General features: G+C 41.9%; 1 protein-coding gene across 1 annotated transcript; it reads left to right on the top strand.

Annotated features, from left to right (window-relative positions):
- The first annotated feature begins 6531 nt into the window (after positions 1–6531).
- On the top strand, positions 6532–26298 carry TMEM248 (transmembrane protein 248). The gene is made up of 8 exons (XM_083374827.1): positions 6532–6676; positions 7184–7369; positions 18066–18242; positions 18940–19225; positions 20966–21116; positions 21492–21675; positions 21926–22069; positions 24053–26298. The coding sequence occupies exons 3-8, from the start codon at positions 18084–18086 to the stop codon at positions 24071–24073; spliced, it is 945 nt and encodes a 314-aa protein (XP_083230953.1). The 5' UTR covers positions 6532–6676; positions 7184–7369; positions 18066–18083; the 3' UTR covers positions 24074–26298.
- Positions 26299–27204: the final 906 nt, after the last annotated feature.

The raw sequence follows: 27204 nt of genomic DNA, 5'->3' as shown, positions 1-27204 counted from the left end.
GGTGGCTGGATGGAGTCACTGAAGCAGTAAGCGTGAGCCTAAATGGACTCCAGAAGATGGTAGAGGACAGGAAGGCCTGGAGGAAAGTTGTCCATGGAGTCGCAATGGGTCAGATACGATTTTGCAACAAACAACTGTTTAATATAGAGTAATGGTAAAAAGACCACAAAATAAGGCTGCTTTTTTGTGGAGACCAGATGGTCATTAAAATGGTGTTTTGTGTTTAGGTCAATAGTGGATTGTTTCAGGTGAATTGGCAAGTGAACTAAAGATTGTAATAGTACAGATAGTCTTTGACTTACAATCACAATTGGGACTGAAATCTCTATTGCTAAGCGATATCATTAATTCAGTTGCATCGGATTTTGCAATATTTTTTTTGCCACGGTCATTAAGCAAATCATGGATGTTGCACCAATAACAGAAAATGCAGGAAAATGCCTAGAGATGCAGAAAAATGCTTAGTTGTATGCTCACATTGTTGCCTATACCACCTAGCACTTTAGCACTGATGGCAATCCCCCTGCAGAAGACCAAAGCAGAGGTGACAGGACTCAATTAACATGGACATTAAAATTATCTGATTGGACGCAGACCCTGTGTCTATGGATGAAGAATAAAAGGTTCAGCGAATCTCACAGAGATTAAATAAATCTGGCTTCCCCCACTGACATTACTTGTCAGAAGTCCCTGGGAAGGTCTCAAATGGTGATCACATAACTATGGGACACTGTGACTATTCTAAATATTTGCAGGTTGCAAGCACCCAAAATTTGATCATATGACCCTGGGGGGGGGGCAATACAATGGTCATAAGTGTGAGGACTGGTCACTTTTTGAGTCAGTTTTCAGCACCATCATAACTTTGATCATAAATTGTTGTAAGTTGAGGACTATCTGTAGTTCAAACAGTATGTGTTTTCTGTGGAATAACATGAGTTCACAGGATTTTCTCAAAGATCAGTTTGGTGGCTAATGCTGAGGGGTATCTTCAACTTCCATTTTCCTTGAATTTTTCAATAGTACATTTTATGTATGTTCCCAACCTTAAAAATGAAATTTTTCACTTGCAGCTGAACAAATCATAGGTAACAACTCTTAATTATGTGGAATGAGGGAAAAGAAATATAATAAACATGGATCAAAACAGCCTAATCTGAACATTTCATCATAATGACACAGCAAGATTTAAAAAGTTCTAAGTGTTTTGCCATAGAGAAATAATGGGAATGTAAAAAAGTTTTTTGCTCCCTCATTTTTCTTTGGAGTCGGAAACATCAGTCTTGTAACCCCCACACAGTGCTCTCTCTAACAACAGCCTTATACAAAAGTAGCCAAGAAGATTTTTAAAAACATTTTAAAATGTTGATTCAAGCTTTTTATGTCCTGGCATAAAGTGTTTTAACAAGCTGCTTCTCTTCAACATACTCTCTGAACAAATTAAAATAAGCAAAACTGAACTTTTCTAGTTATTAAGGCTTTGGGGGGTGAAGGTTCATTCTCTGAGTTTGTGGGTTGGTTTCCAAACGTCTCCTTACCGGGCTATTAAGTTATTAAGGCTTTGTTGTGCATTATGAATCTTTTTTGAATTAATGAAAGGGGATATAAAGAATGGTAATGAGAAAGCTGCTCAGAAAAGCGTGAATAGAATAATATGAAGTACCACAGGAAAAAATATGATTGGGAAATGAAATGAAAGACTGAATGAGAAAAAAAACCTGAATGTAAGACATTACTACAGAAAAATGAGAACAAAGAAATACTATATAATGTATACAGAGAACAGTTGTGAAGAATATAGTCGAAGTAAGGAATTTTAAGATTAAAAAAGACAAAAAAATGTGGAATAATTTTTATGGAAATGTTTTAAAAAATCTTGGAAGTAGGTGAAAAGTTGGTCTAAAATAGAATCAAGGGAATTAAAAATGAAAAAAAATATTTAGGATGATAGCAATATATTGAAGAGTGGAATCAAAGGGAATATATAAAGGCCAGTATCCAGGGAGACAGCTAATGAAAATTAAATCATAAATATAAGATTTTTGAAAAACAATAAAGCCATGATTTTAGAAGGTATAGCTGAAGAAATAATGAAATTAATGATTTTTTTACTTATGGGGTGTCAATATAATTTGCTTAACAAGTATGTGAAAAATGCATCTGTCTCTGATAACTGGAATAAGGTCATAACTGTTCCTCTACGTGAAAGGAACTGTAAAAAAAGCGAATGTTTCCAACAAGCAAACTCAGTGGGGGAAGCCTATTCTCTTAATTACGTTGTGATTCATTTAACAACTGCAATGATTCACTTAAATAATCATGGCAAAAAAAGATTGCAAAATTGAGCACAACTCACTTAACAACCATCTCGCTTAGCAACAAAAGTTCTGGTTCAAATTGCGGTCATAAGATGAGGACTGCCTCAACCTTTTCCTTGAGGTTCTCTGGACTCAAGGAGATTTGTACTGAAATGATCGGTATGAAAGAATGTTGAGTTGGTTTAACTTTAGTCATTATAGAGAAAATGAATGAGAATTGAATCATGAAACAATATGAAGGAAGAAAGAATGGATCAAGAAGAACGGGAAGATCAGGAAAATCATGGCTGGATGGAGTTGATATGATCCACAAAGAACAGACATGAGAAACTTAAAGAACAAAAGGCAATGTGGTAGAAAAAAGGATGACTTCCAAGGACAGAAAGGTATGGAGCACTAAACTATAGGTATATTTAATGTTAATGAATTGGTTTTTCTCACCTCATTCTTTTTCTGCATTTTGCGTAATCTATTCTATAGCAAACATATGCACAGCAGTAAACTTTGGTAGCAGACAGGTGGCAGTCTTTTTTTTAATGTCTGTCCAATTAAGTTTTATGAGGCCACAGAGCCAGTATATCTTGTGTGACCCAGGCAGAACTCAGCAATATGATCCCAAAATGTTTCTCTGGTGCAGGATGGGGAATGAATGGCTGCCATATTCTGCAGAAAGAGGGAAATTTCTCAGTCATCACCAGTGATACATCAGAAAAATATAACAAAGTGTTTGTCCAGCACTATGTCTCATATTCTGTATTAGTATATTCATCTTCTGTAATTCTTCATAAATAATCAGGCCTCAGTGGAGAGGGCAATATCTATGGGGAGGAGAACATAGATATTTAGCTGTAGAAAAATAAGAAGCAACAATGGAGGAGATCTATCATTTCATCCTTGTTAGCTAATCAGTATACTGCTTTACTAACTAAATATATAAGACAAAACTTTTCTCATCTTGCTTCAGCCAAGGGCAGCAAGCATGGAGGTGGGTAGTCCATTTTCTAAATTTCCATGGTTTGGAAGAAGTCAAAAACAAAATAGGTCCATTATAAGATATCGAAACACTTAAATAATGCTGAATAAGTTTGACAACATTTTAGAAAATTTTAACATATGAACATAGATTGCTTTTCCACTAGCCTACATGAAGGGTCAATCTGGGATAAGAGGGTCTGGCTTATTTTTCATGTCTGGAAATTTACAATAACAATGGTTGATTTGGGATAGGTCTTATTTAGGGAAGTCTAACCCCTCTGAAAATATTACACAAATAAGGACAGCCCCCATGATTCATCATCAGTATTAAGAATGAGGAAAATTCAGTACAAAAGAATCCATTCTGTGCAAACAGGAATGGTCTATACCAAAATCAATCCTTAAATCTCACAGACTTTTAGCCAATGGATGTGAGAAGTTTTGATTCAAACATTAAATACAGTCGAAGTATCACTTTGAATCTAATCACTTAAATGGTTTGAGTGCACACAAATGCATTTTTATTGAACCAGATCTTCAAATTGAATAATCCAATTCAGCAGTTTGAACAGAAATAATTATTTAAACTACATTTTGGCTGATTCAGATATGCAGTAACAAATATTGTATGGATTCATACAATATATAACCAATGAACCTGGGTGGGGGAAAAACAAGCTGAGTTCATATAATCAGCTACGCTAAAATTAATAAACTGTATTAATGAATATGTTGGGTGAAGCAGCTATTTTGTTAGGAAACACTGGGATGCTCAGTTTGGAAGATCATATAGGAGCTGTGGCCAGGGGGGCTTTTGCCCAGGTTCGCCTGGTGCGCCAGTTACGGCCCTATCTGGACCGAGATGCTCTACGCACAGTCACCCATGCGCTCGTGACCTCCCGGCTAGACTACTGCAATGCTCTCTACATGGGTCTGCCCCTGAGGACCACTTGGAGGCTTCAGCTGGTGCAGAATGCAGCCGCGCGAGTTGTGATGGGAGTCTCCCGATACTCCCATGTAACACTTCTTCTCCGTGAGCTGCATTGGCTTCCAGTTGCCCTCCGGGTGAGATTCAAGGTGCTGGTGATGACCTATAAAGCCCTAAATGGCATGGGCCCGGATTATCTGAGGAAACACCTGCTGCCAGCGTCAATTTCCCATCGTCCTGTGCGCTCCCACAGGGAGGGCCTCCTCAGGGTACCACCGGTCAAGGATTGCCGACGGGCGACCTGCAGGGGGAGGGCGTTCTCTGTGGGCGCGCCTCCCCTATGGAATCAACTGCCAACGGAACTCCAGACTGCCCCCGACCTTCGTTCATTTCGCCAGGACCTAAAAACCTGGCTCTTTGAGCTATCTGGTCTGGACTGAGAGGTTTAATGTTTTTAAATTGTGATTTTATTTTTTGTGGCTAGACTTAATTTAATTTTAATTTTATATTGTATTGTTTTTAAATTTTGCCTTGTAAACCGCCCTGAGTCCTTTGGGAGTAGGGCGGTATATAAACCGAATTAATAAATAATAAATAAATTTCCTTTAGGAGTTTTGCTTTGAATTTTGTATCAAACTTTGAACGGGCAAGTTCAGCAGAAGCAAAATAAGTCTTTAGCTCTTCCCTGTTCATCAAAATATTAAACATAACCTGTCCATGCACAAGCCACTGTGAAGGTTTTTCAAAGGGGAGGGGAACAGTTTGGGTTGCCTCAAATTCTCTAGCTGTGTTCTTCATTTTAAACAACCTTTTGTATGTTTCTCATCTTAATTCACTATGGCAAACCAATTAGGTATTTCTGACAGTAAAAACCCAATATTTGATGGCATCTTTGGTTCTGCATACTGAATGCACTGTTCCAGCAAATGAGATACATTTGAGTTGCACACAGAAAGGAGTCTAGACCACACAAAGTTGTAGCACCCAATCATGTTTGATGCACTACCCAATGCAAAAGCAATGCAATTTGCAAGACTTTGGCCACATCTTATTATTTCCTCATCATATATAGCCTTTCACAGTGGTATTAAACCTACAGATCTAGTTACAACGTCCTCTGATCACTTTAAAAATCAAACTAAAATACATAAGTGTTTTTGTCTTGAAATATCAGTAGATTTATCTATGATGATGGCATATTAAGGCATCAGGCTAGAAACCAAGAATTCTAATCCTGCCTCAGGCATAAACGTGACTTTGGGCCAGTCACTTTCTCAGTCCAACCCAACTCTATAGGGTTGTTGTTGTGTGGAAAATAGGAGGAAGGAGTATTGTGTGTGTTCACTACCTTGATATATTTATAAAAATAATAAAGGCAGGTTATAAATAAATAAAAACATTTCTGAAAGTCATGTTTTTAATGCAGGCAAAATGATGTTTTTGATTAAGCATACACATTTACTTCTATGCAGTGCTTTTTTTGTTAAAAGAAAAAGGCGCCGGAACTCACACACATCATACAACCCACCTTACCATACAAGGTTCCATCCAAAAAAGGTGCCAGAACTGTTCTGGACATTCTATAACAAAAGAAGCCCTGCTTCTATGTAACTTTATGTGCACCATTGTACTTCCGTAATCGTGTACTATCATGATTTCACCCAGTGGTTAACTGAAGGTATCACACAATGGCAGGTCATGCTTATAGTAATTTGAAGTTCTTTATCATTGTCTTGCCTAGGAGGTTTTCTTACATTACGTTGCATCTGGCCTTATAAGGGAGTTCTCCACTTGTGCTTCTTTGTTTTTTCTTGATTTGAGAGGTTGCTAATTATCAGTAGACTGTAGTGGCACAATTTACAATAAGCTGCCTCTGATCCATCAGCAGCCTTTTGGACCCATACAAATGTTTCTTCCCATTTGCTATTGTACGTATGATTGCTACCACAAGAAGCTTTCCACTTCTTTGGTGACGTGCTACGGCTGTTGATAGAAATGATTTGCAATATTGTGTCACAGCCGATTGTGTCAGAGTTTCCCCACAAAACATTGTGCATAAATCAAATCCAAACATTTCCAAAGACTGAGACGCACCGGTCCCGATCCCGGTCCCGGACGTGTTTACTAGGTCTCGACTGGCCGCTTGGCGTCTTTTTGCCCTGACTCTCGGCGGCAATAACCATTGCGGAGCCGAGAACTTTGAGAAGGCGCGCGCAACTTCGCAAAGGCCGATGACGTCAAGACCCTGCTCCCATTCCGAGAAGGGGGAGGGCGGGGCGAGCTGCGTTGCCAGGCGCGGAGGTGGAGGAAGTTTGTCCCCGCGGCGCCGCCGTCCCCGCTTCCCTGTAGGCAGGGCTGCTGGCAGGCCTCGCGGCGCGCGGCGTTTCCGCTATGAGGGCGGCCATACGGCAAGGATAAAAGAGATGCGGCAGCCTCCGTGCTGAGCTCGGCGCAGGTGAGAAAGGGAGCGAAAACCTGCCAGGCCCCCAAGGTAGTGGAGGAGGCGTCCTGTGATCAGAGAGAAGACGAGCCCACTGAAGCTCTTTCGGGGGGTGGGTGGAGTGGCATTCGGGGGCAGGGCACTCCTTTGCCAGGGAGGGCGAGGTGAGTGTGGCTGCCTGCTCCACTCGTGGTGCCCCTCGAAGGGGTGGAGCGGGACACATCCACCTAGATCAGGGGTCGGCAACCTTGGCTCTTTTATGACTCGCGGACTTCAACTCCCAGAATTCCCGAGCCAGCTATGCTGGCTCGGGAATTCTGGGAGTTGAAGTCCGCGAGTCATAAAAGAGCCAAGGTTGCCGACCCCTGACCTAGATACAGAAAAGGCTTCCTTTCTCCCTTTGGGGGGCAGATCCCTCCCTGACCTCCCAAGGGACGGGGTGCAGGAGGTTCGGGGGTGGCAAATGTGACCTGTTTCCTATTCGGCCTTTTCCTTCATCTTTCTCCGCGCTCTCTCTTGCAGCCCCCCAGGCCTGGATTTCAACCGGTCCTCGCAGGAGCCGTGCCTCAGGAACGGAGGAGGAATTTTGCTTCCCTCGGTTCTCCGAAGCTGCTTCAAATGGTGCTGCAGGCTTAGGTTCTTTTCATGGGCGTTGGGCCAGCCAGACCTTGAGATGAAAATCCTTCTGCAACAGAAGACTTGGGTTTGGTAATTTGCTTGTTCTTTTCACGGGCAGTGGGGGGCCAGCCAGGCGTGAGATTTATTTATTTATTTTAATTCCATTTATATCCCGCCCTTCTCCGAAGACTCAGGGCGGCTTACAAGATGAACATCTTTCTAGGACAGAAGATTTGGGTTTGGCTTGTTTATTAGATTTTTATCCTACCTTCTGTATATTGTATATTGTCAAGATGGCAGACATAGCTAATACTCATTCCTCTTCCTATTTTCCCCACAACAACCCTGTGAGGGTTGGATTGAGAGAGTTACTGGCCCAAAGTCACCCAGCTGTTTTTTCATGTCTAAGGTGGGACTGGAATGCTCAGTCTCCTGCTTTATATACCAGCACCTTAACCACTGCGCCAAATTGGATCTACACCAAGTAATGCCAATGTCAAGGTTCCAGTAGACAAGATCAAATAAATCAGAACTCCATGGCTTGAGATTTCCCAAAAGAACATGTTTATTGGTTACATAGTATCTGCATGGTCAAAAGTTAAACCAAGTCTGAAGTTCCCTTCAGAAGCAACAATATTACAAAGTTGAACTTCCCACTCTAGAATTATGCAATCAGCTATGGTTGCCTTCTAACTAAATGCTCCAGCCCCTACCTAAATGACAGAAATGACCTTGGTTCCCATGGGACAGTAAAATGTTTTGACTAGTAGAAATCCTCCATCCCCCTCCCAATCCTGTGGCAACTTAGAACAAAGGAAATGGCTGCAGCCAACTTGTAGAATTGACAGCCAACTTGGTCTTGGAAAACTGAGTGTGTTTAAGGGTGGCCTAAATAGGTTTGTTTTATTTTTTTCTGTAACTTCAGTGGATGTGAAGAAGTATCTAGGGAGTAGGAGAATTTAGCAATCTAGAGGCATCTGTAAATACACTTGATTAGTGGGTTTGTTAGAAGTGCAGGAAAGTTTGCAAGATTCAAGAAGGGAAGGAAAGGATGTGAGAGTTCAGTATTTTGAGATGTTTATATAAACACCTTGGTTATTGGTATTTTCTTAATTTGGATTCAGAAAGGTTGAAGAGATCAAGGCTCCCTTGTCAAGCGATTATTGCCAGGTTTGATACCAATAAAGGAGAATATTTCATTGGTATGGGTGGTGTTTCTAGTTTGCCATTGTGGTCTGTGCTGATCAGGATATCCAAGAATAGTAAGTTGTTTTCTTCTTCTCTGATAAAGTAAATTCCTTTGAAGATGTTGTTGATTGGTTTTGTGGGCATTCTCTAATTGCTCCTTTTTTATTATGATGTGTTGTCTGCATATCTGATCATATTTTGGCTCATATTTGTGGGAGTGCTATCACTTCCAGATGTTGCATTATGACCTTCACAATAAGTCCTGAAAGTAGTGATTCCAAAGGTGTACCTTTAATTTGTTGATAAGTTTGTCCATCAAATTGGAAGTATGTAGTTAGGCAGAGGTTTATGAGATCTTTAATTATGAGTGTTTCAGTCTTTGTGTATTTTGTTAAGTCTGGGTCTATGGACGTGAAGAGGGCTGTGACATCAGATGAGACCAGGATTTTGTCCTTATCTATAGTTAACATCTTTGATTGTTTGAAGGCACTGTACTAGGCAGTTGATTGAGTGTTTGCTTTCCCTTGTGAGATGCCCAAGCTTTTTTGTTAATTCTTTTGTGATGTTATAAATGTAATCCCTGATAATGGTATAATTGGACAGAGAGGTATGTCAGGCTTTTGTATTTTGGGGTATCCTTAGAGGCATAGGAAGATGACTTCACTGCTTCTCATCCACCACTGTTTTTCTTTGGTAAATTGAATTGAATTGAATTTATTAAATTTATATGCCGCCCTTCTCCCTAAGGACTCAGGGCGGCTCACAACAATAAAAAGTCAAAATTTTACACAAAATACAAAATTTAAAACAGAATTAAACCATACATGTAATAAATACATAACAATTAACCCAATAAAACCAAATTTAAAACTATAGTCAGTCCAGGCCCAATTGTTGGAACATCCATGTCTTCAGGTCACAGCGGAAGGACCGAAGGTCAGGCGCCATCCGCAGCTGCGGTTGGCAACTCATTCCAGAGGGTTGGCGCGCCCACAGAGAAGGCTCTCCCCCTGGAGGTCGCCAGCCGGCATTGCTTAGCCGACGGAACCCTGAGGAGGCCTTTCTTAGTGAGGTCACTAAGTTCTCTTGATCTGGTTTGTCTAATTTCTGTATTGTGTTGGTGTTCACTGGGAGGTAAGTTTTTCCGCTTTTTGTATATATTATGATCTGTCTGTAACCGTGGCTCTGCCTTTATCTCTAGTAGGAAGATGATAGTCTGGTTTCTAAGGGCTGCTCTATCTTTTGCTGTGAGTTGATTTTGTTGTCAACTTCTTCTGGTCTGTGGTATGATAGTTTGTCTGATGTTTTCTTGGACTCCTGTGGGAAGTCCAGTAGTTTGGAATGCTCCTTCACAGAATTCCAGGTCATTGGCATTATCTGTTTTATAGTTGAGGCCTTTGTGTAGAATATTGTATTCTGCAGTAGATAGTGAACGGCTGGACATGTTCAGGCTCTGGTGCCTCTTTGATTCTGGGGTTGAGTTTGAGGAGTTTGCTTTGAAGTTTGGTTTTTCTTTTTCCGGCATGTCTATGAGATGCAATCACGATGGGGGTGGCCAGCCTCTCCATGTACTGTGGTGTGATGGTTGGTTCCAGCTATTTTTTGTGTTTGCTATCATGTGCTGATACTTAATCTGAGGCGTGCATCTGTGATCATGAGTCGTATTATTTTCGCCCACTTTCTTGGGCTATTTTCTATCCAGCTATGCAGTTAATTGGAGGTTTGTATCTCAGGCTAATAGGTAGGACATGCTGTTGTAGGCATTTGTGTAGGAAGAAAAGTTGTTCCTTGGTGGAAGTGTACCCGCAGGCAAATTTTTCCCTTTCATATACTTTCGGAAGCGTTTGACACCCATATGTAGTGCCAGTAAAGGATAATATTTGTAGCTCAGGATTGAAATGAGAGGTTCTTGTTGCTCTCGGACTGGGTTGTTTTCTTGCAGACTTTTCATTAGCCAAACTATCTAACATCATCAGTGCAATAAGGAGTGGGATTTGCCCAGTTTATATTACAATGGCTTACCTATCAGAGTTTGGTGGGAGTGGTCTTGAGTTTCTTTGGTTGGGCTGTTATTGTTACCTTAGCTTGTTTGGTAGTTCCTTGATTGGGGTATTGTTTACTTCTTGATTGTTAGTCTAATGTTGGTCTGTTGATGGTTTCTGAGAAGTTTCTGATGTATGGCAAATTAGAAACACAGGTGTACTGAAAAAAACACCCACACCAATCAAGTGCTCCACTATCAAAGCAATAACTCAAGCTCCCAAAAGAAAAACTGTGGTAAGAACTCAATTTAGCCAAGCACAAACACATTGCAGCAACTCTGAACAGCGGAAAAAGGAAAAAGAGCATATCCAATAAAATGGATATCCACAAAACTTCATCAAAAAGTGCCTGACCACTCAACCCAATATAGCATAACCAAAGCAAGCAAGTAAAAAAAATAACATTGCCATAGATCAGAAACATCTCAGAAACCACCAACAGACTACATAACCATATAAGATCAGCATAACACACAAGCCCTCCGAAAAATCCTAAGTAAACCAAAAGGCCAAGCAACCCCAGAAGGAAAAACAGGAGTCATCTGCAACATACGGTGTAATGATTGGATTACTTAAATATTGTATACTCTGTGTTAGGCTGTCCTCGAAGACAATCTAAAGAAGATGTTATTGATACATTAACGTCTCTTTCCAATTGCTACTAGGATTACATAACAACTGTATTGATAGCCTGTAATGATTTTCTGTGAGTTAGTGAATCCGTTTTAAGGTCAGTAGCTCCCTAGAAGATTTAGGATCCAAAACCCAAAGATCATTTTTCCCAGTACCATCTAGTCTGCTTATGGACTCCTTCTGACTGAATGTTATTTATTTTAAACATTTACATAGCCAATTATATACAAATATACAACCATTCATTTAGCAAGTATTTGAAGTTACAATGGTACTGAAAAAAATTACTTATAGCTGGTTCCCACACTTACGACCGTTGCACCATCCCCACAGTCAGTGATCAGAATTGACAAGCAGCAGGTATTCACAATGGCTGCAGTATTCTGGGGTCATGTGATCACCATCTGAGATTTCTCCACTCCGCTTAACAACCACGTGAATCACTTAACATCTGTGACAAAACAAACTTGTAAAATTGGGCAAAACTCACTTAACCTACTTATTTAGTGATGGAAATTTTGGGCCCAATTGTGGACAGTTGTTGAGGACTACCTATAGTATGTTGGAAGAAACGACTAGGTAGCTCAAAGAAAAGATGATAGTTAACCCTATTGGTTAATTTCTAACTACCCAGTAATGTCACTTGGTACAGTGGAGGGGGGCGGTGGGGGGGCAAAATGCTTACGTGTAATATGGCAAATATTGACATTTTCTGAGGGAAAAAACTTGTCCTGTTGGGTATATCCAGGGACAGATGAGGTTTAGCATTGTCATCTGTTCATTGCTGATCTTTTTGTCTCTTTTCTCCTAAATCTTCCTAATGTGTGCCGGTGATGTGGATGATTAGCTTGGAGTATTGCTCTGGGAACAGGAAACTCAAATTTTGTACTATTTCATTTCCTTGAACTAGTTAGCTGTTTATTCACCGAACTGGTTTGGACAGTGTTTAATAGCACGTCTGCATATTTTTGAGAAGTTAATTTATCTTTGAATGCAAAGGATAAGAACTGATGGAAAAATTCAGTAAGATTTCTTCTTCTATGCTCATGTGCCTTCCAATGTTATATAAGTGTAATATTCCTGAATATTTGAACTTTAGGATTAATTCAGAAAACAGTATCCTCAAAGATTTAATTTAATTTAATTTAATTTAATAATATTTGTATACCGCCCTTCTCCCTGAGGACTCAGGGCGGTTCACAGGGCAGAATAAAATACTACATACAAACGTTAAAACAAGATTAAATAATTGCCCATATTAAAACAATTGGAATAAAATTCTAAAACACCAAGTTAAAATTAAAGCAAAAAATTAAAAAAAAACCCCACCAATCCCCATCAGGCTAGGCTGGCTTGTACAAACAGAAACGTCTTGAGGTCGCGGCGAAAGGAGCGAAGATCGGGCGCCATCCGGAGCTCTACCGGTAGCTGGTTCCACAGCTCCGGAGCGCCCACAGAGAAGGATCTCCCCCTGGGGGCCACCAATCGACATTCTCTGATCGGTGGCACCCTGAGGAGGCCCTCTCTGTGGGAACGCACAGGGCGCAGGGAGCTTGATGCCGGCAGCAGATGTTCCCTAAGGTACTCCGGCCCCATGCCATGAAGGGCTTTGAACACTGTTACCAGTACCTTGAATCTCACCCGGAAGACAACTGGCAACCAATGCAGCTCACGGAGCAGCGGTGTAACGTGGGAGTATCGGGAGACTCCCAACACAACTCTCGCAGCTGCATTCTGTACCAGTTGGAGCTTCCGGGTGGTCCTCAAGGGCAGCCCCATGTAGAGAGCGTTGCAGTAGTCCAGACGAGAGGACACGAGCGCATGAGTGACCGTGCACAAATCATCCCGGCTAAGATAGGGCCGCAACTGGCGCACCAGGCGAACCTGGGCGAAGGCCCCCCTAGTCACAGCTCCTATATGGTCTTCCAAGGTGAGCCGTGAATCTAGGAGGACTCCCAAGTTGCGAGCCCTATCTACGGGGGGTAATAGTTCACCCCCCATAGCCAGAGGTGGAACATCCGAATAAACCCGGGATGAAGGTATGCAAAGCCACTCAGTCTTGTCGGGGTTGAGTTGGAGTCTGTTCCTCCCCATCCAGACCCGAACCGCCTCCAGGCACCGGGACATCACGTTGAGGGCATCACTGGGGTGGTTTGGGGTCGAAAGGAAAAGTTGGGTATCATCAGCGTACTGATGATACCCAACTCCAAAGCCACGAATGATCTCACCCAGCGGTTTCATGTAGATGTTGAACAGGAGAGGCGAGAGGACCGACCCCTGAGGAACTCCACAAATGAGAGACCTCGCGGTCGACCTCTGTCCTCCTGCCAACACCGACTGCGAACGTCCCCGGAGATAGGAGGAGAACCACTGTAAAACTGTGCCTCCCACTCCCAATCCCCTGAGACGCCGCAGCAAGATACCATGGTCGATGGTATCGAAAGCCGCCGAGAGGTCTAATAGGACTAGAACAGAGGAATATCCCCTGTCCCGAGCCCTCCAGAGATCATTCACCAGCGCGACCAATGCTGTCTCCGTGCTGTGCCCGGGCCTGAAACCCGATTGGTACGGGTCTAGATAATCCGCTTCATCCAGGACCAGAGGGAGCTGATGCGCCACCACACTCTCAACAACCTTCGCAAGAAAGCGAAGGTTGGAGACAGGACGAAAGTTGTTTAATACAGCTGGGTCCAAGGCAGGCTTCTTGAGGAGAGGCCTCACCACCGCCTCTTTCAAGACGGCGGGGAAGCTACCCTCACTCAGAGAAGCCGATATAACTGCCTGGAACCAGCTGCGTGTCCTCTCCCGGGCTGCATAAACCAGCCAGGAAGGGCACGGGTCCAATAAACACGTGGTGGTGCTCAGTCTCCCCATGATCCTGTCCACTTCCTCCGGAGTCACAGAATCAAACTCCTCCCAGGTGATATCGACAAGATCGCCAGTGTCCTGATCGTCAGACTCTGCCCAGTCAGAGTCCAGACCGGTCCGAATCCGAGCGATTTTGTCCGACAGATGTTGGTTAAACTCCTCGGCACGACCCTGCAAGGGATCCTCCCTCACCTCCTGATTTAGGAGGGAGCGAGTCACCCTAAACAGGGCGGCTGGGCGATTATCTGCGGACGCGACAAGGGTGGCGAAGTGGTTAGACCTCGCCTCCCTTATCGCAGCGAGATAAGACCTAATGTAGGCTCTTAGTCGCAATCGGTCGGATTCGGATCGGCTGGACCTCCAACCGCTCTCTAGGCCCCGTCTCCGACGCTTCATCTCCCGAAGCTCCGCAGAGAACCATGGAGCTCGACGGGATCTGCACCGGGTCAGGGGCCGCAGGGGTACAACTCGGTCAAGAGCCTCAGTGGCCGTCCTTTCCCAGGCTTCCACTAAGGCATCTGCCGAGCTGTGAGCAAGGGAGGCAGGTGGGGACCCCAGCGCTGCCTGGAACCTCTGGGGATCCATTAAGCGTCTGGGGCGGTACCATTTAATTGGTTCCAAACACCCACGGCGGGGGGTGGCAAAACGGAAGACCAGCCGCAGGAGATGATGATCGGTCCATGACAGGGGCATAATAATTGGAGAGCCCCCACCAAGATCATCTAACCACCGTCCAGATAAGAAAACTAGGTCAAGGGTGTGGCCTCCCTCATGAGTCGGTCCCGAAATTACTTGCGTCAGGTCCATGGCCGTCATGGAAGCCATGAACTCCCGAGCCAACTCAGATGAACCTCCCAGCGATGGTAGATTGAAGTCCCCCAAAACTATAAGTTTCGGGAACTCAACCACCAGCCCAGAGAGGACATCGAGCAGCTCAGGCAGGGCTGCTGCTGCGTGACTAGGCGAAAGGTTTGTATGTAACTTAATAGTTAGCTTTTAGCTGAAGGAAAACATGTTTGACACTTAGCAGACTGTACATGTATCTACAATTTATTAATCTACTTATGTGACATATTGTGGCAGATGCTTGGCAGTTTTTATGTGGATTTCACATTGGGGAAAATGGTTTGGTGTTTATTGTATATACTATTAAAATACCTGCATGCAGCACTAAAATAGCAAGGATTTTGGTACACTCATCTACAGCATTATTGGTGCTTGTGTTTTCAAAATTGTATACTTTCACAGAATGCCTCATATGGCCTCAGGGAAGGAGAGATTGGCCTTTAGAATGCTTTCTGCAGCTCTCATTTATTCTTTCATTCTGGGAGACTTCAGCCTGTTACTTGAAATACATTATGTGGGCCAAAGATACAGCTAGGCCAGGGGTAGGCAACCTCGGCTCTTTTATGACTCGTGGACTTCAACTCCCAGAATTCCTGAGCCAGCATGGCTCAGCTTGGAAACCTCTCCCTTTCCCCTCAGCATGGCTGGCTCAGGAATTCTGGGAGTTGAAGTCCACGAGTCATAAAAGAGCCGAGGTTGCCTACCCCTGAGCTAGGCAAAACCAGGCATCAACAGTGACCTAGAAAAGAAGGCAGTTGAAAAGCATGAAGAAGAATTGTTTTCTCTGTTTCTTTTAGCTTTCAAGTCATTATTGACTTCTGTTGACTACCCAGATTTGTTCCTGCGGTTTTCTTGGCAAGATTTTTGGAAGCGGTTTTTAGTTGCCTCCTCCCAAGAGCTAAGAGAAAGTGACTGGCCCAAACACACTCAGCTGGCTTAATGTTTTACTTGTTTGTTTATGTTTATTTATATCCCACCTTTATTACTTTTATAGACAACTCAAAGCAAGGAACATATTTAATACTCCTTCCTTCTCCTATTTTACCCACAACAACCTTGTAAAGGAGAATTGGCCGAGAGACAATAATTGGCCGAAAGCTGCCCTGCTGGTTTTCATACCTAAGATAGGAATACAATTCACACTTTGTGGATGATAAAGTTATTCCAATGTGATATCAAGAAAGACCTGATTCTTAACAGGGCAGAAAGTGGGACGAGGTGATCTGCAAGGTCATTTCCAATCATTATGCTCTTTGTTCCAATCTTTTTTATTGTTATTATTATTGACTGAAATGAAAGAGAAAAGGGACTTTTTATTGACTGTGCTAGAACTCTAGAGGATTTATACTATGAGTTTTACTCTGCCACTTCCTTAATGCTCTTTCTTTGTGGCATAAATATCTTTCTTTCAGAAAAGGTTTGTTTAATGATGTCAGAACTAGTTAAAACTGGAGTTCTGTTTTGTTTTGTTTTTTCCCCCTGCCAGTCATCAATGTCTTGCTAGTGTTTTTAGTCTGTTTTATTTGAAGGTTTGTTTTGCTTTTTACCTGTCATGAACTTCTTGATTGATTGAATTTTGAGGCTGTGTGATTCCAAAAAGACTCTGGATGTTTTAGAATATTTAAAAATATTTTTTAAAAACATGGCTGCTTGGACAAAGCCACATACAAATTCAACAAAGTCTCTGCTAACATAGCCTAACCCAGGGGTAGGCAACCTCGGCTCTTTTATGACTCATGGACGTCAACTCCCAGAATTCCTGAGTCAGCGTAGCTGACTCAGGAATTCTGGGAGTTGACGTCCATGAGTCATAAAAGAGCCGAGGTTGCCTACCCCTGGCCTAACCCCAGGCCTGGTAACAGAGCCTGAAATGCTTGAAGAGTGTGAGCTGTTGCTTGTCGCTGGGAGGATGCCATTCCAGAGGGCAGGGGATCCATATTCCTTCCATGAATTGTTCATGCAGTCTTGGAATGGCAATATATATCAGAGGTCATCTAGTCCAACCCCCCCATTCAGTGCAGAATTTGCTAAGGTGTTTGGGAGAGCAGGGATTGCAATCTCTGCAGTCCAGTGAAAGAGAATATAATACTTACGGAGGCTGCCTGTTCTGAAGGTGACAGTTCTGTCAGGAAAGGGAATGAATGAAACGTCTCTCCAGACCAGGAGTTCTCTCATCAGTCCTTTTATCTTTTACATCAGTCACCATGAATTATTAAATTATTAAATTAAACTACTGAGTTGATAATAATGCCCAAGAAGACTTGGGCTCCTTTGCTTGCTTTGTTGAATTGTGAGACAAAAATGGAAGGGGGCTAGGCACAGATATAGTGTCTTTCCAAAAATAAATACAAAACTTTTTAATTTTTCAGTCATATTTCAGGAGAGAGAGGCAGTGCTGTGTGATTTGGAAGCGGGCAGTGAAATTTCAGATCCCTGTTTAACTTTGTTGTTGTCTGAGACATCTTGAGTTTAGCAGTCTTTTAACCAGGGTAGATAATTAGTTTTCAGATTTTTTAAAAAAACACAACAAAACAGTGCTGAGCTCTGTGAAGATAGGGCAGAATTTTAATGCTGCAGAGTAATAAATGCCCTATTTCTCAGTTGAGTTAAATTTAAAACATATGCTTCGGTTCACTTTATGCCAAAAAAAGTACTTGTTTCTGCCTTGATTAGAGCATGATGGAGTCCTGAATGTGGACATTGGGAGAGAGCCTAAGTATTTCCATATCCATAAAGGAGGCTTGTAGAGTTGCTTTTGTGCCTTGGCTGGGTGTGAGCTAAGAAGCTGCCTGTAATGAATGACCTTAGCCCTGAGATAGAGGATGAAGAGAGCAAAGCAGGTTCCCCTTGGGAAGATTCCAAAACAATTTTTAAACTAAATATAAACCTAGATGGCCTTGGGCTGGAGCAAGGGGATCCACTCCATTCTGACTACACAGACGAATAGCATGTGCCCATTGCGAGTCAGCTGACGCCCTCGCTACTGCCAGTTGTACCGAACAGCTTGCAAGGCAGGAGACTTCCTCATTTCTAGTTGCCAGCAATCTCAGCACAGATTGCTAGAGTCCAGCTTCCTTCCTCACCTTTAATAACAGAAGCAAACGTTGCGGTAATGGAGATTTCAAAAGATTCTCCCTCACGTCTTATTTATCTCAAAGGCCTTATTTTATGTAATGCTTTTTACAGTTTGTGCTCTTGCTGTTCTGCAGGTGGGCCTGATCAGAATAATGTTCAACGTAAATCCTCTGGAGAACCTCAGGGTTTTCATCAGCAGCCGCCCACCCCTTGTGGTGTTCATGATCAGTGTCAGTGCAATGGCCATCGCCTTTCTGACTCTGGGTTATTTCTTTAAGATCAAAGAGATCAAGTCCCCTGAAATGACAGAGGTAATGTATAAATCGAGCCTATATCTGAATATCTGGGACTAGAAACTGTCTGTTTAACTTTTAGGACTATCTATAACTTACCCCCCAGAAAGGAATAAGTAGATAGAGTAGAACTTATTCTGTAGTTTAATGAATGGGAGTTCTGTTCAGGATGGCATAACAGATGAAGATTCAAATGAGTGGCTTGTGGTTCAATATGTGTGTCTGATGGATATGGACAACCTTGGGCTGAGACAGGAACACAGTTGGCACCTTATTTTAATGAGGCCGCTCAATATTGCCTCAGAAGTAAAGGCCGTTTTGTTGGCACCAATCTTGAATTGATTTTAAACTTTAGCAATTCAGATTTAAAATTGTAAAATGGATGCTTACCTCTACTGTTGCACAGATTAATGCATCTTAATTCATGGTTTTAGCATTGTGCCACATGCTGTTTTCCTAGATTACTTTTCCCCCATAACTAAAGGATAGTAGTTTCAAATTGTAATCTCTTTCAAGATGTCCCAATCATTGTCATTTAACCAGAGGTGCAGCATCTGGACATGGCTGTATGTCTTAAATCAAAAGTATTGCTGTTACTGGGTGAGACTGAGCTCTCTTGAATTAACCTTGTTTTTTGTTAGTATAATACTGTATATACTGATTTTGTGAGAGCTGTAATTCCACAAAAGGCACTAAAGATCTGTTTATATTTAAGGACTGGAACACTTTCCTTCTGCGATTTAATGATTTGGATTTCTGTATTTCGGAGAATGAAACATTAAAGCACCTCATAAATGACACCACAACTCCAGAGAATGCCATGACCAGCAGCCAAGCTCGACCTTCCACGCCATCACCACAAACACTTGAAGATTCTGGTCCTGTCAATACTTCCGTTGCCATCACTTTGACACTGGACCCCCTCAGACCCTTTGGTGGCATTTCCCGGAATGTCACAAGTTTATCTTCTACCATTTTTGGTCACCAAATTGGACTTTCAGGTACCATTTATTTCAAATGTCATATTTAAGGACCTGAAGCCCTGTGAAAGAAAGTAGGAATAACTAAAAGCAAAGCAGAGAGATTCACGTCTGCACTTAATAATAATAATAAGTTGGAAGGGACCTTGGAGGTCATGTAGTCCAACCCCCTGCTCAGGCAGGAAACCCTATACCATTTCAGGCAAATGGCTGTCCAGTCTCTTCTTAAAAACCTCCAGTGTTGGAGCATTCACCACCTCTGGAGGCAGGTTGTTCCACTGGTTAATTGTTCTAACTGTCAGAAAGTTTCTCCTTAGTTCTAGGTTGCTTCTCTCCTAGACTAGTTTCCATCCATTGCTTCTTGTCCTGCTTTCAGGTGCTTTGGAGAATAGCTTGACTCCCTCTTCTTTGTGGCAGCCCCTGAGATATTGGAACATTGCTATCATGTCACCCCTCACTCTTCTCTTTGTTAAACTACACATACCCAATTCCAGCAACCGTTCCCTATATGTTTTAGCCTCCAGTCCCCCAATCATCTTTGTTGCTCTTCTCTGTACCCTTTCTAGAGTCTCAACATCTTTTTTACATCATGGTGACCAAAACTGGATGCAGTATTCCAGGTGTGGCCTTACCAAAGCATTGTAAAGTGGTATTAGTACTTCACTTGATCTTCTTCATGGATGTTCCTTTATCTAGAAATCATCTTTCTGTAAAGGTTAAAAAAGGAACAGCTTTTATTGACAAGTTTATTTATTTATTATTTGGATTTATATACCGCCCCTCTCCCGAAAGACTCGGGGCGGTGTACAGGGCAATTAAAACACTATATACAACACATAATATACAAAAATTAAAATAAATTAAACCAAGTAGCCCTAAACAATAAAACATGTTCTAAAATGTAAAAAGTAAAATCTAAAATCTAAAACCCCAGTCCCTCAGTCCAGGCCAGCAAGTTCAAGTAGCCAAGTCTTCAGGTCGCGGCGGAAAGAGTGAAGGTCGGGAGCCATCCGGAGCTCAACAGGGAGCTGATTCCAGAGGGCAGGCGCGCCCACAGAGAATGCTCTCCCCCTGGGGGCCGCCAGTCGACATTCCCTGACCGACGGCACCCTGAGGAGCACCCTGTGTTCACCACACAGTTTTTTGTTTTTCCTATAAGCATCCACTTTCATTATCTTATCATTATAACTGGTTTCCATAATGTCATAGTAGTTTATTGAAAGTTGTTTGCAACCATAATTTTCTCCTGGCTTTAAATGATGTAATAAAGGTAGTCCTCGACTTATAACAATTCATTTAGTGATTGTTCAAAGTTACAAAGTCACTTGAAAAAAGTGACATGTGATGGTCATGTGATCAAAATTTGGATGCTTGGCAACTGACTCATACTTATGACAGTTGCAGTGTCATGGGGTCATGTGATCACCTTTTGTGACCTTCTGACAAGCAAAGTCAATAGGGAAGCCAGAGTCACTTAACTGTGTTACTAGCAACTGTGTTAAGAAGGGTTGTAAAATGAGGGAAAATTCACTTAACTGTATTACTAACTTAACAACTGCAGTGATTCACTTAGCAACTGTGGCAAGAAAGGTTGTAAAATGGGGCAAAATTTCAGCTAACAACTGTCTCACCTAGCAACAGAAATTTTGGGCTCGGTTGTGGTTGTAAGTTGAGGACTACCTGTACTTAAACATTGAAAACTAAATTTTTACTGACGTGCTATGCTTTCTCTCTTTCTTCCCCTCGCTCTACTTCCAAAAGGCAGAGAAGCTCATGAGGAAATCAACATCACATTCACCCTACCTACTGCCTGGAATTCCGATGACTGTGCTCTGCATGGCCGCTGTGACCAAGTTGTCTTCACGACTTGCATGACGGTTACAGCTGTTGCATCAGTTTTTCCAGTCACAGTGTAAGGCTCTAACCAGTCCTTATTTCTCCCAGGGAAGCATTTCACTGCAGTTTTTCATGCCTTCAGGTTTGCTGCTTAAGAGACATGGAGACAGTTTTTCCAGTTCTAAATTTTTTAAACAGAATTTATACTGTGTTCCTAGAAATAGGAACTTCTAGTTTGATCACCAGCATTTTCCCCAATTTAGTGATAGATATATTTTGCACGAGTGAGATAAATGGGGGAATGTGGATAAGTGGGAGCCATTCCACTGAGAAGTCTGCAGGAGAGCATGGGCTTACAAACTGGGAAGCAATGGGAAGGGAATGGTTGACCCAGTGGAAGGAGATGGTGGAGACTTAGATAAACAGCTCAAAATTGTGTGTTGCTCTACAGTCAGCCACCACACTGTATTCCGGAAACATATATTAACGCAACCTTCTGGTACAAGATCGTCACCACTGCAAGGGACTCCAACACAAAATATGCCCAAGACTACAACCCTTTCTGGTGTTACAAAGGAGCCATCGGCAAAGTCTATCATGCATTAAATCCCAAATTGACGGTTATTGTTCCAGATGTAAGTGATTTTTTTACACTTTGCTGTGAACTGTGAATGAGCTTGTATGAGCAAGATTTGGAAATGCTCTCCTTAGAAGTGCACATGTTCTTGTCTATTGTATCACTGTCCAGAGCTTGCCAAAATGTATGTGTGGGGCGAGGGGGTTGTTTGGAATTGTTTTGCCTCAACAATGTCCCTACATTTTCCAGAGGCAGTTGCCGGTAGTTTCTCTACAGCCTTAGGAAATGCTGTCTCTTTCTCCATTCAGGATGACCGCTCCCTAATTAATCTGCATTTAATGCACACCAGTTACTTTCTTTTTGTGATGGTCATCACCATGTTCTGCTACGCAGTCATCAGAGGCAGACCAATCAAATTGCGACAAAGCAACTCAGAGTTCTGTCCTGAAAAGGTAAGGGCCAAAATTATTTGCGGAGGAGCTAACTTGAGGGAGGGAGCCCCTGCTTCCTTAGCAACTATTGTCATTCTGGGAATTATTCAAAAACAGCTCTAAGCACTAATGTTGCATTCACGCATTGGCACCTCCACCCCATCGATGTTTTGTAATAGATAAAGGTAAAGGTTCCCCTGCACATGTGTGCTAGTCATTTCCAAGTCTAGAGGCCGGTGCTCATCTCCATTTCAAAGCCGAAGAGTCAGCGCTTGTCCGAGGACGTCTCCGTGGTCATGTGGCTGGCATGACTAGATGCCAAAGGCGCACGGAATGCTGTTACCTTCCCACCGTAGTGGTCCCTATTTTTCTACTTGCATTTTTACATGCTTTCGAACTGCTAGGTTGGCAGAAGCTGGGACGAGTAACAGGCACTCACTCTGTTACGTGGCACTCGGGATTCGACCTGCCAAACTGCCAACCTTCTGATTGACAAGCTCAGCGTCCTAACCCACTGAGCCACCGCGTCCCTGCTGTAATAGATTAACCTCTTACAAATAGGGAAACCAGTAGCAGACTTGACAGCTTTTTTGTCTTCCAAATCTAACGGAAGCTACTTGGGCCTTCTCAATTTTTTTACTCTTGCCTATTTTATTTTGGTTGTGTTTTATACAGAATTATAAAATCAGAGTTGGAAAGAAACTTAAAGATCAACTTATTCAGTTGTTTATTCCCTGTCAGACAGAATGTCACTTCAGCTTGTTTAGATACCTTTGACTTCTATCATACAGTTTTATGTTCTTCCCTATCAAAAAACTCAAAGTGACTTGAAAATATGTGCTTGTTTTAGTTTCATCACAACCTTGCAATGTAGGTAAGCTAGGAGAACATGACTTGCCTAGAAGCATACTGTGAACCGAATTGATTAATCTTGTGGATTTGAAACCCCCTAACCCCCATTCCAAGTAAGACCTATGACTGAAAATCTGCAGAATCTTTGCTAGGCACTTCTAGAGGACATTTCTGGAATGTTGGCTGTCATGGGCAGCATCACCAAGTAGCTGCTGTGTGCACAAAATGTGGTGGGTGAAGCTAATTATAAACATCATGAAAAAGAAGCACTATTCTGTTGGTTCCCTGACACATTTTGTTTTCAGAGGTATGTGGGACTTGGGGGTATTAGTTGGGCTGCTTGAAAGGAGTACGGTATATTTAAATGCAAAATTAAACCACAGCTTTCAGAAGGGCACTCTGCTGAATATAATAGGATATATCATAGAGTTATGAGTTTGCATATGTGGATGTATCTATTCAAGGGAATCGTATTGTCTGGTGACAACAGAGACAGTTAAGGAGTTTGACAGGCAAAAGATCTGATTTACTTTATAACAGCTCCATATGTCAAAGTCCATCTAAGGGGAGCTCCATATGCCATCAGTCTTTCATCATTTTCCCAATTCAGATCACTCAGTGATTTATCTATCTGTCTGTCTGTCTGTCTGTCTGTCTGTCTGTCTGTCTGTCTGTCTATCTATTTATTGGGACTTATATGCCGCCCTATCTCCCGAAGGACTCAGGGCGGCTAACAACAATAACATACAATAAATACAGAAGTTAAGATAAAATTAAAATTAAAGGCCTCTGTACAATAAATTAAAATTAAAATAAATTAAAAATTAGAGTTAAAAAATTGTAAACATAATTAAAATCCCTGTCAGTCCAGGTCAGCCAGGTGGAAAAGGAGTGTTTTGAGGCCGCGGCGAAAGGACTGGAGATCTGGGGCCATCCGAAGCTCAGGGGGGAGCTGGTTCCACAGGGCTGGCGCTCCCACAGAGAAGGCCCTCCCCCTGGGGGTCGCCAGCCGACATTGTCTAGCGGCCGACGGTACCCTGAGGAGGCCTTCTCTGTGTGAGTGCACTGGGCGATGGGAATTCGTTATTATGACATATAACTGATAGCTGAAATCTGACCATATGGTCTCCTTTTCTCTTTCCTCAACTCCAGGTTGCTTTCTCAGAAGCGTGATCTGTTGCCTCCTTCCTCCAAAATGACCAAGTCTGCAGTCATTGCCTGCTGAATCCAGAAGTGGGTCCTGATTGGTTATGGATTTATCATGAGACGTTGGATTATTCCAACCAAAGACTTTTAAAGTGCCTGTAATGGTTATTTATATAAAGAGTATCCTTGGAACAGATTTTGCCAGCGCAGCTAAGATTGATGGGAGCCCTTTTCTGTTTTCATTGAAATGTTTTGTGTCTGTGTGACTCTGCAGCAGAAGGATTGGAAAGATGTCTTACTGCATTGGGACAGTATAGATGCCTTTGCGGGTGTCTAAAACAAAGCACCTTATTTCTCCCAGTGATCTCTTCAGCGTTCCAGACAGTACACATCTCTTCTATGACAGTACAATTCCAAAGTCACTGATGTGTTCCACTGAAGTGTGTGTGTGCATAAGTGTGTGTGAAAGGGGGGGAGTTGCTTTCTCTTCCCATTTTCGTCCTGCTTGCAAAATTATCCACTTTTCTAGATTTGTTTTTTTTAAAAAAAAACAACACAAACAACCAGCATTCAATCACATTTTAATACTAGTTAAGAAAGTAATGATGCTTATAATTTTAGATTGGAAAAAAACCAAGAAGGGCAGTGTTCCAATTAACATTCTCTTTCTTCTGAAGTTGCAGTAAAATGTTTAAAGTCAGCATAGGCCGATTGTCCGTTGTTCATGCTAGATCCCAAGCTGGGGCTATTGTCTGCAGAGAAAACTTTTGTGTCGGGTTGCATATACTAATAAATCACATGACATAATTGGGGTATGTCACCCATGAGTAAGTTTTGCCTTCACTAGAATCTTCCAGGTTATGGAACAGAAGTATTTGGATGTCCAGATGTTTGCACCATTTGAATGTAGGAAAGCATTTGGAAATGAAACTCTTCTATCTACATGTGTTGTTTTCTAAAACTACAATTGGGCTTTGGGAGGTTCTAATGATGTAAAAGGGTAGGTAGTCTCTTTGGATGGGCCAAACTATTGCCTTGATGCATCCTGAAGCACTTTTTCTGCTGATTTGTTTGTGAAGAGAAGTGACAAACTGTCTAGAGCTGCGGAGAACAGATGAACTCTGTTTAGCTCTGGACACTGCACAAGTTTTACTCCCCACAACTCTTTTTGGCCCCCATCCTGATTCTTAGCATTCATAACTTTGGTCAGCTTCCTTCTTTCAAGGAACACAGGATATTGTATCTTGACGTTACTCTGAAAACACTGCTAATTGCCTTAATGACTTTTCCATTTTCTCCTTTGGTAGCAGCATCTTCCCGCATTGGCAATTGGTTTGCACTTTCTGCTATGATGATGCTCACAGTAGATGTCCTTTTCAAATGTCTCCATCAAATAACAGGTTGCTTGTTTTGTTCAAAAAGATTTCTTATTAAGTTAATTTGTTTGCTTGATATCTTGATATATTTCCAAGAGAGGGGAGATATCCACATTCTAGTGTTGAACAGCAAATGGGCTGAAATAAAGACAGCATTGTGTTTTTTAATAGCATTCCCTTCCGATGGTTTTAAATGTACTAGCTTGGGAAATAGATTGTGGAATTGGGGGTGGTGGTGGAAACAATGCTATATTTCTACTTTTTGCTTTTATAGTCCATTCTAGATAGGAACTACTGATGGTTCAGGAATGATTCTCAGGCAGTGGAGGGCTACAGTGGGTTATAGGGTTTTGGTGAAAAAATCCAGGCAAGAGGGTACAAATGGAATACTGCAGTGGCTGTTTGGATCATATTGATCTTGCCTTTTTTTCTTTTTTTATGTTCGCTTATTACTTGAATCAGTTTGATTCTGTTTGTTTTCTTTTAGAATCTGCCGCTTCTGTTGGTCTCTGGCCAACAGCATATCAGGGTTTCCCAACCTTGGCAAGTTTAACATGCATGGATGTCAACTCCCAGAATTCCCTAGTATGGCTGGCTGAGGAATTCTGGGAATTGAAGTCCACATGTCTTTAAAATGCCAAGGTTAGGAAACCCTGCAGTATATGAAGGTTCCCAAGGTTAGTTCCCTTCCCCTAGCCTCCCGCTGCAGGTTACAGTCTTCTAAGCAGCAGAATTAAGATGGCATTTAATTTGTCTCTGAGCCTGGTGGTCAGTGATTTGTTAATGCAATTTTTCTCCTAGGTTAAATTTTTTTGTGTTTGTAAGATGTGGATATTGCTTTGCAAAAATAAAGTTTATTATCAATCCTATTGACAAAATGGGAACCTGAAGTATTTTATTGAGTATGAGTGGGCTCATTCTGTTTGCTCATGTTATGGTCTACTTTTCATAGTTGAGAAACAAATGAATCTCCTTAGAAGAAATTTAGGTCAGGCTTGTTAGAAGGAAATTTTACATCAGATTTCTCAATTAGAGAAATTAAAATGTTTATGTAGTGCTTTTATACCACGCTATGACAGGAATTCTCTGCATATGATAGTTAAGTTATTATAAAAATAAATTAGATAAAACAAGATTAAAATCAGAACTGCAAAACATAAACATGAGGAATAGGAATAGGAATTATGATTAATTCAATAGAAACCACAGAATAGCAACACAACATTAAAATTCTTTAAAAAAACCTAGCAATTTCCTACTGAGTTCTGACCAGCACACTATAGGTCTTGGTTATTATTCACTGAAAAAAAATACTTTGCATGGATTTGACCAATCCCCTTTTACAAACAAAGAAGATATCCAAAGTCCCATTTTTGTTGCACAGAAGAGTGAGCTATAAATGTTGAAAAGACAAGGTAGAATTTTTTCGAAGAAGAAAGTTTTAGCATCTACTTCATTGGCTGCAGCATTTACAGGTTGCAAGAAAGTGCATTATTCATGATCTAGAACAATTGGGCAACACTGTCCAAGTCCCGAATTTGCTTAGAGACCTTGGGGAATAAGAAAAACCCAGTGTGTGAAATGGGAGATCCTAATATAAACTTCTGATTAAAAAACATGGCTACTTTGGAAGTTCGGCAACCACCTGTGGCTTTGATCCAGAGAAACCACCTTCATAATATTCTTTCAGCAGTTTCATCCAAGGGACTTGCTAAATCAAACATTGGACTGACGGTGGACGTCCAAATATCATCTACTTGTCACGTCGTTGGTTATGGCTAT

This window comes from Vipera ursinii, assembly GCF_947247035.1.
Source record: "Vipera ursinii genome assembly, chromosome: 1".
Classification (NCBI taxonomy): Eukaryota; Metazoa; Chordata; class Lepidosauria; order Squamata; family Viperidae; genus Vipera; species Vipera ursinii.
This window is presented reverse-complemented; position numbering and strand designations above follow the sequence as displayed.

Excerpts from the sequence above, each read along its gene's own strand:
- TMEM248 (XM_083374827.1), top strand. The coding sequence starts at position 18,084 with ATGTTCAACGTAAATCCTCTGGAGAACCTCAGGGTTTTCATCAGCAGC. Across the intron at positions 19,226-20,965 it reads TCACCAAATTGGACTTTCAG|GCAGAGAAGCTCATGAGGAA; the intron begins GTACCATTTATT and ends TACTTCCAAAAG. Across the intron at positions 21,117-21,491 it reads TCAGTTTTTCCAGTCACAGT|TCAGCCACCACACTGTATTC; the intron begins GTAAGGCTCTAA and ends GTTGCTCTACAG.